This window comes from Mizuhopecten yessoensis, unplaced genomic scaffold, assembly GCF_002113885.1.
Source record: "Mizuhopecten yessoensis strain PY_sf001 unplaced genomic scaffold, ASM211388v2 scaffold9685, whole genome shotgun sequence".
NCBI lineage: Eukaryota > Metazoa > Mollusca > Bivalvia > Pectinida > Pectinidae > Mizuhopecten > Mizuhopecten yessoensis.
The window spans coordinates 146,318-164,685 of record NW_018408171.1 but is presented as its reverse complement, the minus strand read 5'-3'; the positions used below and the strand labels follow the sequence as shown (position 1 = coordinate 164,685).

The following is an 18,368-nucleotide window of genomic DNA, read 5'->3' as shown; positions in this document are numbered from 1 at the left end:
CAGATCTATTTATATATGTCACGGTGGTTGTCTCGAAAGTGAGGCAGTGAAGATAACAACAATAAATAGCACGCCGTCTATCAGCCATGTCGGACTCAACTAGCGGACAAGACAGCAATACTATATGTAACTAGTTGTTTTCAAAGGTCGTGTATGATGCAAGTGTAGTATTCCTACCTATATGCTGTTGTTATATATAACGGTATTGATACCTCGTGCCTGTCATGACTTTTGCATGCATCTTTTTCTTTCGCCGCGATGTTTACATTTGGCCTTGTTGATGACGCGCCTGCGGTAAAATTACATCACTGATCTGGGTCAATTGAAAGTTTTAGACTGTCAGGTGACGATTTAGGATTTCTTTAATATAATTATAATTTTTACTCTTAGGGAGTGAATTTCAGCAAAATTTGAATCGGTATGTTTCATAAGAAGGTATTTTAAACATGTGTATGCCATTTTAGCATATTTTAGCATTTTTTCCCCGACCAGCGCCTTTAAGTTACTTATTCAGAGCTCTTGGACGGTACAAGCTATACATGGTACTTGGTCGAAAGCATTGTATTTGATACCAGGACCCGACGACAAAATGAGTTGAGTATGGCTGTATGTGTAGCACGGCCTATTGATCTTAGTTTAGTTTAAACATATTTTATTGCCAAAATAGTGACAACAGGATTGGGCACAAGTTATTACAACATTATTTACGCCCTTTCCTCAAATATATACATCAGATTTACAAACATGGCACAACTGGGTATCAAATAATATGTATAATAGTAGCATTACAACAACAGAAACAAAAAGAGAAAGAACAACATTGAACAGTCTCACAAATTGAGTATAGAAATATAAAACACCCTTACGAATTAAAACCTACCGCTGGTCTTTATGAATTTTTGCACGTTACGAAAAATATCATTATTTTGTTGAGAAGACAGATCCGGAATACCAGATAGCAATATATCTAAGGAGATTTCATTAACAAAATTTAGATTTTGAAACAATTCAAACGTCTGGTGTGTATAAACTGGACATTCAAAAAAGAAATGATAGGCGTTTTCACATGGAGATCCACAGACACAGGCGGGACTATCTACGATGTTGACTCTAAATAAATCATAATTTAGGGAACTGCAGTTGTACCTTAATTTAGTGTGAATGATATTTAGTTTTCGTTCACCATAACCAAAATAACTGGGCGATGTGGTGTCCAATTCTCGAGAGATGGCTTTTTTGAATCTTCCTAAAGTGACCGATGATCTTTTCGCAGTATCTAAATGATCATCGGTCACTTTAGGAAGATTCCTATTGATCCCGGTAGTTGGAATCATTGATACATCAAGTGGAATTAAATATTCGCATTTATCTTTAAAGGGGATTTTTTTTTTTATTAAATGGCAACTTAATATCTTGATAGCAAACAACACACACGTTTGGTGCCGGAGAAATTACCTGTGACACCATACCGGGAATCTTGACGTGTAGCTGGTAAACAGTGCGCTTGTCCTCGAGTTCCATACTCCTCTGATCATTGAAGTCATCCTCCTGTGGGAGAGACGTGTCCAAATGCCGAATCCTGTACCGGAAGTGCGGCTTTATCCAACGAAAAAAAGGAAACGCAAACGTATCTTGCGATGATTCGCACTTTACTTCAACAACGTCAAGAAACCAGTCGTCTAGAATTCCTTTCTCATCCCTCCACAGTTCCAGCACGTCGACTGACGCAAGTCGGCGCCCAGTCACCGGAAACTCGTCCCGACGTCCGCGCTCAAAGTCGTTGATAAAAATGTTATCAAGCCACATTTCCTCAGTACTGTGACCGTCGTTGCTATGAAAAACGACGGCAATGTTGGCGTCTGTCCCTGCAAACCTTTTGTCGCCCGTCTGAACATACACTTTGTAGTCCATCTTATCAGACATGTTGTTCAATTCATTGACTGATGACAACACAAATGGAAATATTGATGGCAATAGTAAAACGTTTGTATTGTGAAAATGTCCCTGTCGCGACGGACACTTTTTCCTTATATGCGCAATGGCGATAGGTAGGCTCAGTTTCTCAAGAACATATATCACCTTTAATTATCCCTTGGTACGTATTCTGAAGACCTTCTCGATCGTCAATTAATTCGACATGTCACTTCCGCGTGATTCCGTCACGTAAGTCACTTACATCCGCTCGAACAGATTGATTCTGTTATCCTGTATTGCATTAGCTCTGATTGAAATAGTTACACTGGCTATCGCCTAGGCTGCTAAATGGCACGTACTATACTAACCATGCTAGTCAAGATCTGTTGAAAGTCTCTGATGATTTAGATAAATTCTATGGGCTATATTTATAGATTGGTATTTCCAGCTTTGTTGGGAAGTCCCCGGTGAGCTGGAGGTAGTGACGTGGTCCTGTTTAAACAAACATAACGTATTGATCGGTCTCTATAGCCGACTTCAGACAATGTTCAGCATCTGGGCAAGGTATTGATGTATAATTCACTAATCACATGTTCCTGACCAAACCGAAACTGAAATCGGCGTTCATCATCTAATGGAACAATTTAAGGCATATACTTAAAGTTTGATGACGATACGCGTGCCTGTGTGATGATAATTTACCACAAGATACAGAGTTCCTGTGGATCCCTGGCCGAACACCTCGCCCTGTAGACCAATTTAATTATACCTTCATAGTAAATACATCTGCTTATCGAACATGAAGGTAATTGTATCTGGTTTGTGGTAACATCCCTTTCTCGAGTGCACAGCAGTTTCACAATTATCAAAGTTAACGTTTCATGGGTTCAAGACGCTCAACAGCAAAAACGGGGATCGGAGCATTTTCTACCGTTAGTCAGCTCCTCCATAGAGAAAACGGAACACAGAGAAAACGGAAGTTTTTACCGGTAGTCAGTTTATTTCTAGAGAAAACGATACAGTCTTTACCAATAGTTTCCTTGAAAAAATCAAACAGTTGTTACCAAAAGTAGGATTCTTTCATGACGAAACGACTTACTAGAATTAAGTCCTTTATATATAAAACGCAACAGTTTCCTCTAAAAGTAAGCTCCTTTTCAGATAGAACTGAACAGTGTCACCAACAGTTACATTCTTTCTAAATATAACGCAACATTTTCCCCAACTAATAGCATCCTTTTCAGATAAAACGGAACAGTTTTCACCAATAGTAGGCTCCTTCCAAGAGATCATGAGACATATTTACTAGTATCCAGCACCTTTCCATGAGAGCGGAAAGTTTTTACAAGCTGCCAGTTCCAAGGGAGACACACACATTGTTTAACTTGTAATAAAATGGCGAGAAAGAAAACTAGGACCTGTCGGTATCTCTCTCCTCGTCACTGTATCTCTCCTCGTCACTGTATCTCTCTCCTCGTCACTGTATCTCTCTCGTCACTGTATCTCTCTCGTCACTGTATGTCTCCTCGTCACTGTATCTCTCTCGTCACTGTATGTCTCCTCGTCAATGTAGCACGAGTGCAATGATGCACGTACATATGCACCTGCCTGTCTGTCCTGCTGATATACTACATATACTGTACATGCGCGTCTTTCTTCGCACGTGATGTATGAAGATGTTATATCCTTAGCACGTGAAAAATTCCATGTTGGGATTAAGTCATTAATCCGCCTGGAGTAGAGGTGGCCCGGGGTTGTGTTGTTAGATCCGTTTGTGTAGTTGATGCGGGTTATCTCTCGCTGCGCTTTACATGTACCTCACCCGTACGTACTGACACTTGTCGGGTAACCGTAATGTAGCTTGTATTCATTGTATGTTGGTGTATCTATTAATCCTTGACACCCCCCCCCCCCCCCCCCCCCCCCCCCCTATGAATAATTGATACATATGTTTCCCATTACATAACGTAGATCAGCAAAAGTTCAGAGTTCGAATCTCGTTATGTTACGAAAACATTCGTACACGAAGCTACAAATGACGCCTCTTATGTACGATAGAAACCCGACATTGCACGCACAGGGACCTGATAACTTGTTACAGCTATATTTGGACCTAAACTAAGGAGTTCAGAGTAATTTTACATGTTTTATGGATATATATCTACTTTCGGTTGGTATATATAATCATCTGGGGTGGCATGTTTACCGAAAGTCGATTTAAACCCCTAAACATGTAAAATTACTCTGAACACCTTAGTTTAGGTCCAAATATGGTTTTAATAAATTATCAGGTCCCTGTGATTGCATGGTCCAATCTGAGTGACGGAATGAGAGTATTAGGTGCGGATATCAGAGAGCTGGGCATGTGCTCTCTGGAGAAAGGGATCGTGTACACTCCTCAAATATTGAAGTCTGCCGATAAAACACAACCAATGCCCCTCCCCTCCCCTATCCCTTCATGCCTGAATTAAAACAGAGCGCATGTGTCAAAAACACAGTGCGATTCCGTTTTCACACATCCTTAGCTAAGTGTATAGCACCAGTGTTTATGTTCGACGTTTTCACGAACATTTCTGTGATGCATACTTACCAGCCGAAAGAAAATCTTAAGAAATACTATATATATAAGCTACATGTTCGTGAAATGTCAACTACCACTTTAGGACTTTGGTATGTCCCGGCCTAGGGACAGAATATATTGCCTCTCTCACTGGGAAGAACGATCAACACGGACGGCCAATAGTGAGGTAATGCCAAGCTAGGCACCAGGAAACAAAAGGTTGTAAGGAAGTAGAGCGGAAATATAATGATTCCAAATATTGCAATGAGTGCAGCTGATTTTATTTTTTGCCACCTTTATGTCACAAATTAGAGGCCTCAAAAGCAAATCCCCGATTCTGCAACGGAAATTCCCACATTGGTTGCCTCTTACAACACGCAGTGAGTAACCTAATTAGGCAAATCATGCGACATTACCTAAAATCCGTATATCACAACAGAAAAATAGAAGCACAATTATCGAGCAGTTTCAAAGAAAAAAATACATCCATATTCCAGTAGAGGGACATAACCGTTATGCATCTACTGACAATACTATCGTGGACGGTATGACGGAATGGATATCCTTTGTGTAGGTCTAAAGTAAAAATAGTCTCGTTCAACCAGACCCTTGTTGTCTGCTTGCAAGCTACGCCGAACAGAGACAAGAGATCAAGTGTCTGGTTGAACGAAACTGCAGTAAAAGATGTTAAACAGACAGCCAATTGCAGCATAACCTGTCAAATTCAATGGTAGCATAACCTGTCAAGTTCAATGGTAACATAACCTGTCAAGTTCAATGGTAGCATAACCTGTCAACTTCAATGGTGACATAACCTGTGAACTTAAATGGTATCATAACCTGTCAACTTAAATGGTGACATAACCTGTCAACATAAATGGTGACATAACCTGTCAACTTCAATGGTAAAATAACCTGTCAACTTCAATGGTGACATAACCTGTCAACTTAAATGGTATCATAACCTGTCAACTTAAATGGTGACATAACCTGTCAACATAAATGGTGACATAACCTGTCAACTTCAATGGTATCATAACCTGTCAACTTCAATGGTATCATAACCTGTCAACTTCGATGGTAACATAACCTGTCAAGTTCAATGGTAAAATAACCTGTCAACTTCAATGGTCACATAACCTTTCAACTTAAATGGTATCATAACCTGTCAACTTCAATGGTAACATAACCTGTCAACTTCAATGGTAACATAACATGTCAACTTCAATGGTGACATAACCTGTCAACATAAATGGTGACATAACCTGTCAACTTCAATGGTAAAATAACCTGTCAACTTCAATGGTATCATAACTTGTCAACTTCAATGGTGACATAACCTGTCAACTTAAATGGTAACATAACCTGTCAACTTAAATGGTGACATAACCTGTCAACATAAATGGTGACATAACCTGTCAACTTCAATGGTATCATAACCTGTCAACTTCAATGGTGACATAACCTGTCAACTTAAATGGTATCATAACCTGTCAACTTCAATGGTCACATAACCTGTCAAGTTCAATGGTAAAATAACCTGTCAACTTCAATGGTCACATAACCTTTCAACTTAAATGGTAAAATAACCTGTCAACTTCAATGGTGACATAACCTGTCAACTTCAATGGTAACATAACCTGTCAACTCCAATGGTGACATAACCTGTCAAGTTCAATGGTAGCATAACCTGTCAACTTCGATGGTAACATAACCTGTCAAGTTCAATGGTAGCATAACCTGTCAAGTTAAATGGTAGCATAACCTGTCAAGTTCAATGGTAAAATAACCTGTCAACTTCAATGGTGACATAACCTGTCAACTTCAATGGTAACATAACCTGTCAACTTCAATGGTAACATAACCTGTCAGGTTCAATGGTAACATAACATGTCAACTGCAATGGTAGCATAACATGTCAACTTCAATGGTAACATAACCTGTCAACTTCAATGGTAACATAACCTGTCAACTTCAATGGTCACATAACCTTTCAACTTCGATGGTAACATAACCTGTCAAGTTCAATGGTAGCATAACCTGTCAACTTCGATGGTAACATAACCTGTCAGGTTCAATGGTAACATAACATGTCAACTTCAATGGTAGCATAACATGTCAACTTCAATGGTAACATAACCTGTCAAGTTCAATGGTAGCATAACCTGTCAAGTTCAATGGTAGCATAACCTGTCAAGTTCAATGGTAACATACATGTCAACTTCAATGGTAGCATAACCTGTCAACTTAAATGGTTACATAACCTGTCAACTTCAATGGAAAAATAACCTGTCAAGTTCAATGGAATCATAACCTGTCAAGTTCAATGGTAGCATAACCTGTCAAGTTCAATGGTAGCATAACCTGTCAAGTTCAATGGTAACATAACCTGTCAACTTCAATGGTAACATAACCTGCAGTGGCGGATCCAGAGGAGTTTTTAGGCTTCAAGAAACCCACCCAACCTGAAAATTTTCTGTAAAAATCATGTATTTTCACCATTTTCCTCAATTTTTCCCCACATTAACATATAATCCCGGATATAAACAAATTATTTTAGATGCGTGAGCGGAGAGGTTCAATAGAAATCCTAGCATTAACCAGGTAAAACATGTGGTGGAGTGTTGACGGTTAGATAGAAGATATGGCGTGTCTATGAATAACTGTAATCCAGCTATATATACATTTGTATGGGACTTATAGGACGTGTTACAATCTGTACCAGATAAAAGTACATTGCTAAGTTTTAGTCGCACGGTTCCCCTGTCAAGAAAACATCCAACCGTCCATTTTGCTGTCAAATAAGTTTCAATGGAGTTGTTATATAAAAAAAAATGGGTGTTGTTAATTAGCATGACAAAAGATATCTTAACAAACAAGTAACACATTATATTTACTATGACAACTGGAGATTTTGAACGGTTGTCTAGATTGGTGTGGGAATGTTTTAATAAGACAACTGAAGGTTTACCTATGTTCAATCTGATTAAAACCATATCTTTAATTCCACTGCGATACTCTACGTTCCAGTCTAGTCTGGAACGTAGATGTTAGACGAAGATCTAGTTTTAATCCGATTGACCTACGTCCGTCTGCATTGACGAGGAAATGTTTTATGACAACTGAAAGTTTATCGGCGTCCGTCTACGTTGACGAGGAAATGTTTTATGACAACTGAAAGTTTGTCCACGTCCGTCTACATTGACGAGGTAATGTTTTATGATAACTGAAAGTTTACCGACGTCCGTCTACATTGACGAGGTAATTTTTATGAAAACTGAAAGTTTATCGGCGTCCGTCTACATTGACGAGGAAATGTTTTATGAAAACTGAAAGTTTATCGACGTCCGTCTACATTGACGAGGTAATGTTTTATGAAAACTTAAAGTTTACCGACGTCCGTCTACGTTGACGAGGAAATGTTTTATGACAACTGAAAGTTTATCGACGTCCGTCTACGTTGACGAGGAAATGTTTTATGACAACTGAAAGTTTATCGACGTCCGTCTACGTTGATGTTTGGATGTTTTATGACAACTGAAAGTTTAACGACGTCCGTCTACGTTGACGAGGAAATAATTAATGACAACTGAAAGTTTAACGACGTCCGTCTACATTGATGTTGGAATGTTTTATGACAACTGAAGGTTTACCTTGTTCGTCTACATTTGTGCGGAAATGTTTTATGATAACTGAAGGTTTATCGACGTCCGTTTACATTGATGTGGAAATGGTTTAAGACAACTGAAGGTTTATCCTCGTCAATATCAGTTGTAAGTACAAGAACGTGAACATTGAGAAGAAAACTCACTAGAATGATGAATATGACGTATTGACGCTATGCAGAGTTTGAGAATGTCTCGATCAGAACAGGGGAAACAATATAACAGTGGCGGATCCAGAGGGGTTTTTTGGGCTTCAGGAAACCCCCCACCATGAGAATTTTCTTTAAAAATCATGTATTTTCATCATTTTCCTCAATTTTTCCCCACATGGAAACCCCCCCCCCCCCCAGGAAATTTGGCCCCCCCCCCCCCCAGATAGGTCTCTGGATCCGCCACTGTATAAGATGTTAAAAAACATCACATACACGTATTGTTCTCAAGTTTAAAATCAAACAACGGACGATTTTTGTGATTAGTGTCAGAAACGCTGTTTTTGTTACAGAACACTCGTCCTACTCCTGCACGAACTCTCACAAAACTAAATCAATACTTGTGCAAATAGTGACTCGACTTCTATACTAAAGAGACTTGTTTCATTTTAAACGACGTTTCTTCACACTAACAGCTATATACACTGACGGTTTCCCGCTCTGATGTAAACGACTTTTACTCAATTATTTCACTGTACCATAAGCCCAGACAAATTGGATAGTCTGCCACGAGAGAGAGAAAGCGTGAATGTAAGAATGAATTAAGCAAGCCGCCCAGAGTTATTCCCCGTAGGCAAGCCTCTCCGGCAATTTTCTTTCAATCAGTACACATACCACATTCGATGCATCATACAAGTTTAGCGTTGCTTTATATAGCCATTCTTGGAAATTGTATTGCAATATATTATAATTGAGAATTTCAAAACAATATATATCATATAGGCATTTCATTTGACAAATTAGTTCTGCAACACTAAACCATGCGGCACGTCTCGGCAGATTGATTACAGGAATGAGTAGAGGTGACCCGTATCAGTATAGCATATGTGTGATTGTAACGTGGCCCTGTGAGTAGAGCGAACAATTTGACTGAATAAAGCAGGAATTTACAAAAAAATAAAATCTGACATTTTTTATTACGTTTTATGTCATTTATGGAAGCTATCAATTAGCCTCTCCCACAGGTAAGTGTGTAATTGAACGTGTAAACCACTAGACCAATGACAAGGTAAAATAGAAGGTGTTATCGCGTACCACACACGCACGTAATATCCCATTATCAGGGGCGTTTCTAGGATATTTGAAAGAGGGGGCGTAGAATTAAATCTTTCCAAAATCTAAAATTTGGACCTTTGTTTTGCTAAAAAACATAAAAAAAAATTGTGAAATGTACTAATGTAATGGTTCCTGACTTGGAGCATGTATATTTAATAGTTAAAGTGTCATAGTGTTTATGTGTTTAATTAATGAATATGATAAATTGCCATATTCAATACAATATTACGTACGCCCATTACGCCCATTACGCCCATTACACCCCCACCTGGACCCGCCCCTGATTATAGTCCGTAGAATGGAGTTTAAATATTTCTCACGATCACATTTATAACCCTTACAAGTGTAGCCATGGCGGGGCGCTACACCTCCCATAGATTGATATCGAGGCGCCCCCTCTGTAATATGGTCTACCTATATATATATATACGAGGTTAAAACGCAAGATCATCTCTGTTTACCAAAGGATACAACGAAACACCCCTCTGTGCGTGCAGAGAAAGATATGGATCGTAAACGAAGATGAAACAATGTTGGATTACTATTAGGCCCGGTAGACTGTTGTATCCTGTTTAACAGTATAGTACTGGAGAGGCCATTGCACATTTGTAGTAGGTAATTAATTGGATTACAAATTCTTCTAATGGCAATGGTGTGTTCTCACTTCGGACTTAGATAACATCTAATCTAATTCCGTGGTAGGAATTAAGGAAAACAGATATGGATAGTACTACACTACCTCAGTCGTTCGAGGCAAAAAATGCGGAAAAGCGTAATTATTAGTCCGTTTATCCTTTCTCTCTGCCCGAAAATTATGCAACAAAATACGACATATCGCTAATACATAACCATGATAAGTGCTGTCAAGCAAATTGAAGAATTAGACGATTCAGCCACCAGGAGACGGATCACGGCATGCTACTGATCAATGTGCGGATTTTTATAGTCGGCACGGATCGCGGATCAATCCAGCGACTATTTTCACGGATCTATCATAAAGAATTTTATGATAAAAGTGCTAAATTTGAACTTTGATTTAATATTATCATTATATTCGTTTTTTGGTGTATTTTAACCTATAAACTTTCATTCAATCTATACCATCGTGTGACATAAATATAATTAATATCCTGGAACTATATGTGTAAATTGTTTCTCCTGAACTTGTGTCAATTTAGATAAGTTCCATTTATGAAGCTTTTCCTTTAAAGTCGACATGTGTCATTGTTGTCAGATTAACTCATGCATTTACTTTGTCCACCTTCTCCCATATATCTTTCAACTTAATTATATTACGTAACAGGATTAACTTGTCATACCAGATCGGACACTGCATTCAGTCTCCGACAAAGGACAGCTAAATTGGCTTACCTGGTCGGGGTACGGCCGAAGTCTGAAAAGGCCGATTGCTATGAATGACAGATGTCACTCAAACTAATTACTTAATTGTTTTTGTGTAAATGTACTTAGGACACGATAATGATTTGTAACGGGAGTTAGGAGCTAGGCATCGGACTGTACTGGTGTGTTTTTGGATACTCCAGAAATCACCCACCGACCTAGAGAAAGTTATTTTAATAAATTTATATTTGGACCATACAACATCTCCAGAACTTTTACTTTTCAAATTGTATAACAATACCCCACAAAAGTGTTGTTATAGATCACCGTATCACATCGTTATAATGTACTCCCTCCCAAGTATGTGGACATCATGTGGTATCATTAATGTACATCAATCACACTTTAGTCTCGTCCGTCGGGTAGATTCAACGTACATATATTCTCTTTCAAAATCGAATACTCAGTCCGCTAGATACTTCATTTCTAATTTTATAGGTCGTTCCTGATACTAAATTCGATATCTTTCCTTTGACAAAATGTTATAGGTGGTAGGGCCGTAGGTTTGCTATTGATGGAAATAATTCGATAGGAAACATGTATTAGGTCTGTCCCGGACTTCGTTCTTGAGTGTTTCTCCTAACCTGAGCGTCAAGTAATTATTGTCTATAAAATGCATCTACTTTCTACTCGCCAGGGCGAAGCTAATTACAATCTTATAGAATACAATGTACCTATATAATACAGTGAGTTACTAATGGACATTTGGGAAACGGTCATCAACGATTTATGAATTAATGTGACACGAGCAGGGACTGACAGCCATGACATGTGATCGAAAAAGGGTATTGAAACGGAGATACTAACAGGTTTTTTTGTAGATATATCTATAATTACTAGTAGCCTTGTCCGATATGTTTTAATAGAAGACCTATCGACCCAAGCCCCTGTGTATTGATAAACAAACGTACCTAAGGGTCGTACTTGTTGAAATCTTGGTGTCCTTTGGTGTATACAACCTTACAATTATACAAATTAAAACTCAGTTTGAAACACTGAATGCAATGATGCACAGTCAGGCACAGGCTTATTAGAAACGAGCAAAGAATAAGTATGTGTTATTGAATACTTCTTCTTTAGGGCATAAATATAAATAACAAAGAACACGGGCTCTCACAGTTCGCTGATGACACATCCGTTATTTTAAATGGCACAAAGTCTTTATATGATAAATATGCTAAAATATCAGGGTTAAAAAGTAAATACTGAAAAAAACTAAAATGGGGAACAACCAAATTTACCTTACTTTGGATTGATTTCTCTGTCAATTTAGAAGACGTGGTTACTGTAAATTTCCACAAAAGTATTAGTATTATAGATGGCAAGTTACATCAATGGTCCAGAAGAATTTTAACACCTCTAAAGAGAATAACTGTTCTTAAATCTCTTACCATTGCAAAATGAATCACCTGTTTGTATCTCTCCCTACTCCAAGTAAAAACATAATTCAATCATTGAACAAAAAATAAATGAATAATTGTCTGGCAATCACCAATTGATGGAATAAAACGCTAAACAATTGTTCAAGACTATAGTGAGGGTGGACTCAAAATGATTGATTAAGAAAACTTAATATATGGACTTAAAACTAGCATTCAATGGGTCACTTTCAGGGGTCTTTCAAGAATACTTCCAGAATACTAGATTAATATATGACATAATGAATTATACAGAAAATAATGACATTCCTGGATTATTGGTTTTAATAGATTTTGAAAAGGCCTTCGACTTGGTATCATGGAAGTTTATAGACAAAGTAATCTTTTTTTTTTAATTTTGGACCCAGTATCAGACATTGGATCAATACACTATATAAAGACACTTCATCAGCTATTATACAAAATGGTAGGTTATCAGAATTTTTCACTATAGAACGCGGCTGTCATCTTTGTATACTTGTGGCAGAAATATTGGCAATTATGGTTAAAAACAATGCAAAAATTAAGGGTATCAAAGTAGGGAAAAAAGAACACAAGCTCTCACAGTTTGCAGATGACACATCTCTTATTTTAAATGGTTCTAGAAAATCTTTCAATGAGGCACTCAAAATGTTAGAATTATTTGCTCAAATATCATGTCTTAACTTGGAATAGATTACTCTGTCAACTTAGATGAAATTATTAACATTAACTATAATAAAGCTATACAAAATTGAGATAAATCATTACTACAATGGTCTAAAAGAACACTTACACCAATAGGTAGAATAACTGTTTTAAAAACATTAATACTTTCAAAAATGATTCATCTCTTTATGACTATACCGGATCCAGACAGAGCTTTTATCAAAACATGGAATTCTACTTTTTTTTAAAAATTTATATGGCAAGGACCTATTGATAAAGTGAAAAGGAACCCTCTAATTAAACAATACAACAAAGGAGTTTTAACAATGATAGATATAGGGAACTTTGTATGGCAAGGACCTATTGATAAAGTGAAAAGGAACACTCTAATTAAGCAATACAACAAAGGAGGTTTAACAATCATAGATATAGGGAACTTTATTGATAGTTTAAAATCTACTTGGGCAAGAAGACTTTTACCATCTAGTGATAGGGAATGGAAAAAATATTTTTGAACATGAAATGCAGTGTCTTTCAAAATTTGGTGAAGGTTTCTTTGAAAACTTAAATATAACAAATTTATTTTGGAAAGAAGTCCTAAATACATGGATAAAAGTGTCAAAACTAAATAAAATAAGAACCAAAACTGACCTTTTCACCTCCCCTTTATGGTACAGTTCTAACTTTAAGATAGGGAATCAGTTTATTTATTTTGAAGACTGGCATAAGAAAGGTGTAAATACAGTAGTTGACATAATGAAAGGAGGTGTAGCATTTTTAAATTTTGAAGAATTCATAGACAAGTTTTCTGTAATATCGAATAATTTCTTAAGTTACCAGAGTATGTGTGCATCCATTAAATCTGTGTTTAAAAAATGTAAGGTACATCTAAATAACAATACTATTGTAAGACCTTATTTACCTTTTCACCCTCAAATTCTATTTAAAAGTAAAAAAAGGCAGTGGAAATTTCTATAAAGCATAGTCAATACATCAGAAATTAAATGGAAAACAAATCCTATTTTCCAATATTTTAACTGCAATACAATTTATTTACTACCCTTTAAGACTACCAAATATACAAAACTACAATGGTTCCAGTATAAAATTCAAAATCAAATTCTACCTGTAAATAAATATTTAAAAATGATTGGCATAAGTGTAACCTATGCAAAAATAAATTAGAAGATTTAGAACATATGTTTTGGGAATGTAATGAAGCTTAGGTCATTTGGACCAAACTAGAAGAATGGATAAAACAAAAAACAAATAAAACAGTAGTTTTTGATCTGAAAATGATATTGTTTGGACATACAGTTAACATTGTCACATCACAACCTCTCAACTTCCTTATATTACTTACAAATTACTTTATTTTTTGTGCATCAAAAAGACAAGACAGACCTTCCTTTTAATTCTCCAGAGTTGGTGTTCGGGGAATGAGCCTAATCGGTAAACCGGTATACGGGTGGGAGATGTATATAAACAATGTACAAAATAGAGCGATCAAGTTATTTCTAGGTGTAAGAAGAAATTCTTCCAATCTAGGTAAAAAAGGCGATATGGGTATGCAAACAACGAATTGAAGTTTTTAGGTTAGGTTGTAAGTTAAAATCGGTGGAAAATGACCGTATTCTGTACAAAGTTTATTCATGGTCCTCCAGGAAAGGTTAATCATGGGATGTAAAAGCTAAAAAATTAGCAAGTAGGTTTGGTATCCCAATATTATTAATGACGCTCTAAATTCAACTAAACCCGTTATTAGCCAAGTTAAGAAGTGGCAGCTTACCGCTACTTATAGAGACGGGTAGATATACACGTCCAGTCACTCCATTAAATGACAGGCTGTGCAATTTTCTGCGATAATAAAATTGAGAATGAAATCCACTTTTTATGTGAATGTAACCTAAATTTCGACCTTAGAGTCCCTCTGTTTGAAAGAGTAAGTAATTTAGATCAATCATTTATTTCTATTGATCATAATGAACAATTTATTTTTCTTATGAATGAAGAATCGCTTCAACCTGTCTTAGCTAAGTCAGTTTTCCTTTTTATGAAAAGGAGACGTGGTAGTATTTAAAACTTGATATGCATTTTAGATTTTTTATGACTATATACCTCGTAATATATGGTTCATATTATTGCTTCTAGTCGGCAACATTACGATGCTTTCACCTTTTACTATAATTTAGTTTTAATGATTTTAATAAATCTTATTTATGTATTTTATATGTATTTGATGTGCTAGTAATTGCCAATCATCGAGGTGGGGGAGGGGCGACTTGTCGGTAGGGATTGGCCCAACCACTCTCGCTCCTCCCCACCATCGGATCATGAGCATACATTCAATTTTTATGTTATGTACAGTGTAATATATGGTTCTTTTTATTGAGAATCATTAATGGATTCTATGTTTTAATATATATAATTTTTAAGTAGTGTCTCGTAAGTCAGTATGGCTGGGCATATTTTGCATATGTGTATTTTTATTATGTAAGTGATGTGTTATGTAAAATATGTGTGACACTTAAATAAAATATTTTATTATTATTATTATTATTATTATTATTATTATTATATGTATACAGCAAGTGCCCGCTAGTCATCCCACATCATCCGTCTGGATCTGTAAACTAGATAGAGTGTGAATTGCTACAGGGACATGATTTGTTGATACGAGAGGTTTTATCTTGTAAGAAATTGACAAGAATTATACAATCACAAAGACATCAAACTACAATATCTTATCTCAAGTCGACACCAGGCCATTCCTACCACATTTATATACGTGAAGTATGTTTCCCAAGGCGGAATCACACACCTTATGCCTCTAGGTATACAGTCTATAAAATGATAATTTTAACATGTTTAAGCTCGATTTTTGAATAAGTCGATCATAATGCAAAGCCGATATATTTGTCGTATATTTAAATCTAGTATATTCTCAATGGTAATTTTACCGTGAAAAGTGGTATTATCGTAGCGATTACAAGGCTTGTGTTGTAACAAGGAGTTAAAAACTTCGGCTGGTTTAGTTGGTAAATCTTGTAAGATTAATAATGTGTTTATAAGTACGGTACATAGAACGGGAATGAACATTTGGTTAGTAAAAGGATAGATCTAATTAACTGGAGTCGTTTCTACAGATTCTAGGTAATTTACAGTGATTGATTGGAAAAAAATAATAGAAAAAAATATAATCGATGTATAATGGTAACATACCGAACGTGTAACACATCCCTCTCAATTTATAGAAATACATGAGTCAAACTTTCGATAATGAAAAACTAAAACTCTAAACGCTTCATATAAAATAGATCAGAAGTACAGCAAGTGTTATGGTAACATAACCACAAAAACATTGCAAGTATTGCACAGTCAAACGAGATGATGGTGTGAACCATCAAACAGTTCATTTCTCGGTATACTAATTACTGTTACCTACTGATCATACTAATTACCGTTACTGATCATACAAAAAACCGTTACTGATCATACTAATTACCGTTACTGATAATACCAAAAACCGTTACTTATACTAAAAACCGTTACTGATAATACTAATTACTGTTACTGATAATACTAGTTACCGTTACTGATCATACAAAATATCGTTACTGTTCATACTAAATACCGTTACTGATCATACTAATTACCGTTACTAATAATACTAGTTACCGCTACTGATTCTATTAGTTACCGTTACTGATAATACTAAATACCGTTACTGACCATATTAATTACCGTTACTTATCATACAAAATACCGTTACTTATCATACTAAAAACCGTTACTGATAATACTAGTTACCGTTACTGACCATATTAATTACCGTTACTTATCATACTAGTTACCGTTACTGATTCTATTAGTTACCATTACTGATAATACTAAATACCGTTACTGACCATATTAATTACCGTTACTGATCATACAAAATACCGTTACTTATCATACTAGTTACCGTTACTGATTCTACTAGTTACCGTTACTGATAATAATAATTACCGTTACTGATAATACTAGTTACCGTTACTGATCATACTAGTTACCGTTACCGATAATAATAATTACCGTTACTGATCATACTAGTTACCGTTACTGATAATACTAGTTACCGTTACTGATCATACTAGTTACCGTTACTGATCATACTAATTACCGTTACTGATAATACTAATTACCGTTACTGATAATACTAATTACCGTTACTGATAATACTAGTTACCGTTACTGATAATACTAATTACCGTTACTGATAATAATAATTACCGTTACTGATAATACTAATTACCGTTACTGATAATACTAATTACCGTTACTGATAATACTAATTACCGTTACTGATCATACTAATTACCGTAACTGATAATACTAATTACCGTTACTGATAATACTAGTTACCGTTACTGATCATACTAGTTACCGTTACTGATTATTTCTGTGGTAGTACAATACTTGACAGAGCGCTTCAAACAATATACTTGTTATCATTGTCAGATTTGTCGAATCTGTAAGGATAATCCTTACTGCTATAAGTCACATACACGTACATATCAATGCCAGGCCCATTATGCTATACAAATGTAAAACACCGTCTGGTTCCTGTGTTATATGTGTGTGAACTGTCTGGCCCCTGTGTTATACCTACCTATACTGGACGGGACATACGTGGGCTATGTCACGAGACTGAACGTGACTTGTCCTGTATCTAAGGACAATTGTGTGTGCCCTGTAAAAATGTTTGAACACACCATTAAGAACACCCATTAACGTGTCGACATATGTCTCCATCCCAGGTAGGGACACAGAGTGAGGCCTGTACGCGCATGTTAAAATCCTCATGCCATTTGGTCACAGTCCACACTTTATATTGAATATGCGATAAAAAAATCACCATATCTCAATCAAGTAAATAATAAAACCCATTGCATAAGCTTACCCTTTGGAACTCCTTTTAAGTGTGCCTTTAAAATATTACTATTTAAATTGAAACAATTGGTTTTTCAAGATGGTTCGTAAGCACGCTCATTGTGTTAACCATTAGGTGTTTAGCAGTGATCGGTAGATAGTACGTTGCTCTCCGTATATTATGTCGTAATACTAGCTCTCAGGGTAATCCCTGTATACAACGTAAAATAAACATTCTCATAATATCGGCGGTGAGAACATTCTCCGAGCTAACAACAGCCTAGTGGTTTTCTTCCATGTTAAATATGCAAAGATCAATGTTAAATAAATCGTTTGATTACTGTAATACTAACACACTCCGGCTGTCGGAGAGGTTTGCTCTAACTTGACGTCTCCGTCTTGGACAGTCCATATGTTAAACGGTAGGTCGACATGAACGTACCCGTGATATAAAAAATATGTATATACCAACGAGACACCAATGATGTATATACCAACGAGACACCAATGATGTATATACCAACGAGACACCAACTATGTATATACCAACGAGACACCAACTATGTATATACCAACGAGACACCAA

At 36.3% G+C, this 18,368-nt stretch overlaps 1 protein-coding gene across 3 annotated transcripts in view; it reads right to left on the bottom strand.

The window, feature by feature from the left end:
- Positions 1–18,368, bottom strand: part of LOC110458673 (arachidonate 5-lipoxygenase-like) — a 74,199-nt gene that overhangs the window by 35,072 nt on the left and 20,759 nt on the right. The window contains exon 1 of one of the 3 annotated variants that reach the window (XM_021510512.1): positions 1,456–3,776. The exons of the other annotated variants lie outside the window; for them this stretch is intronic. Within the exon in view, the coding sequence (XP_021366187.1) occupies positions 1,456–1,923 (468 nt within the window). The 5' untranslated portion in view covers positions 1,924–3,776. Of the gene's footprint in view, positions 1–1,455; positions 3,777–18,368 lie in introns of those variants that run through there. 3 annotated transcript variants of the gene reach the window in all.